The 1,933-nt window shown below is 39.3% G+C and overlaps 1 protein-coding gene across 1 annotated transcript; it reads left to right on the plus strand.

Annotated features, from left to right (window-relative positions):
- Nucleotides 1-1,484, plus strand: LOTGIDRAFT_163146 (hypothetical protein; the record flags this gene model as incomplete). The annotated part of the gene is made up of 2 exons (XM_009059209.1): nt 1-378; nt 594-1,484. The coding sequence occupies 2 exons, from the start codon at nt 1-3 to the stop codon at nt 1,482-1,484; spliced, it is 1,269 nt and encodes a 422-aa protein (XP_009057457.1).
- Between the last annotated feature and the right edge of the window lie 449 nt (nt 1,485-1,933).

A 1,933-nucleotide genomic window follows, 5' to 3' on the forward strand; every position in this document is an offset into this window, starting at 1 on the left:
ATGGATGATTCAAACATCCCTGTCAACAATGACATTATTATTAGTTATGATCCATTGGACTTAAATTCTTTGGACACAGATATATCTCCCTCAAATCGGGCCACTGTACATAATGTTTGTGTTGGAATGCAAACATCCGGGGCTTCTGGTAAACCGGAAGTGAAAACAAAAGTAAACAATCCGAGGAAACGCCGGAATTGTAATACTCCCACTGGTGAGACCATTAATAACCCCAAGACCCGGAAAACAAATGTAGTAAGATCGACTGTTGTCAAGTCGGGTCGTAAGGTGCCGACTAGGCCTACTGTTAACTTTAGTCATGGCCATCTGAATGAGGGGAGTAAGTCCAACTCCAGTGTTGGTAATAAACCATGTACAGTAGGTTCGAGTGAATACTACGATTTTTCATCGGCACCTAACAATGAGCAGAATGATTCTGTTTATGATTATGAACATGATCATGACCGTGATATATATATTTTGATTGTGACCCTTCAACGTTTACTGAGATGGGAAATAACAATCCTAGTACTACTAGCTCTTATAGTAATTGTAGGCCTAATGATAATAGTAATGTTCTTCTTAATCGACAGGAGTTCGAAGATATGAAGAATGAAATGGCTGCCATGAAGAATTTTTTACAGGCAAATATTCCTATTGTTCAGGAAGTTAAGAATGACAGGCCTACCGGTGCTCCTACCGAACTACACGACACCAGTAACGAGCCTATAATCGATTTAGTTGACCCACAGTCAATGTATGATGAATTTCTTGAAGAATTCGAGGACCCTGATGAATTTGACATTCCAAAAATCTTTCAGGGGGATGATCTCTTTGCTAAACCAGCTAAGGATAGCATCTTAAATCTGGTCAATGTTGCCACATCTAAAAGGGTCGAAATTGGCAAAATGGCTTCTAAGTATCCATTGCCTGTTAATTGTAAACGTCTTGTCCCTCCTTTAGTGGATGGTGACGTTTGGAGTGTCTTGCCAAAACAGGCCCAGGCTCAGGATAGCTCTTTGCAAGACGTACAAAAGCTCATTGGCCTCAGTATAGTCCCCCTCCTCCCTTTACTTTCCTTGAGGGACAAACAGGAAGTGAAGAATAATGTGGTTGATTCCATAGTTACAATGGGAAATGCCATGTTGGAATTATCCTTTAGGAGAATTTTTCTCAAACGTTTTCTGAGCAAGAGATACCACACCTTGTGTTCGACAAGTCGCCCCGTTGATGAAACCTTATTTGGCCCAGATGTTGCGACACGTATGAGAGAGATCGATCAGTCTAATCGCCTCTATTCTAACTTGAATAACAATTCTAATAGAAATTACAGATTTAATAATAGACGATCTTTTTTAGGCCAGGGCTCAGCCGGCCGCTCAAGAGGCAGGTTTCGGTCAAGGGGGCGTTCTCGGGGAAGATATTCCCGAGGACAGAATTACCAGCATCCTCAAACAACTACTCAGCCACAACAGTCTGCTTAAATATAGTAAGTAGCAAAAATTTATTTTCTGCCGGTCAAATTTCAAACTATTTATCCAACTGGAGAAAGTTGTCTTCAGATCAATGGATTTTAGAGACCGTTCAGGGGTACTTTATTGATTTTATCAGTCCCCCTGTTCAAAGATATCAACCTGTTGCACCAAATTTTAATGAATATGAAATGTCTTTGATTGATAAGGAAGTATTTGATATGTTTTCCAAGGAAGCCATTGAGATTGTTTCAAGTGATCCCCGACAGTTTGTTTCAAATATTCTTCTTGTTCAAAAGAAAAATGGCAAATTTAGACCAGTAATAAATTTGAAAGCTCTTAATGAATTTGTTGAATATGAGCATTTTAAACAAGAGACTTTGTGTATGACTCTCCGTACAATTCAACCCAATGATTTTTTAACGTCCATTGATCTGAAAGATGCCTATTTTTCAATACCA

This window comes from Lottia gigantea, assembly GCF_000327385.1.
Source record: "Lottia gigantea unplaced genomic scaffold LOTGIsca_38, whole genome shotgun sequence".
Lineage (NCBI taxonomy): Eukaryota > Metazoa > Mollusca > Gastropoda > Lottiidae > Lottia > Lottia gigantea.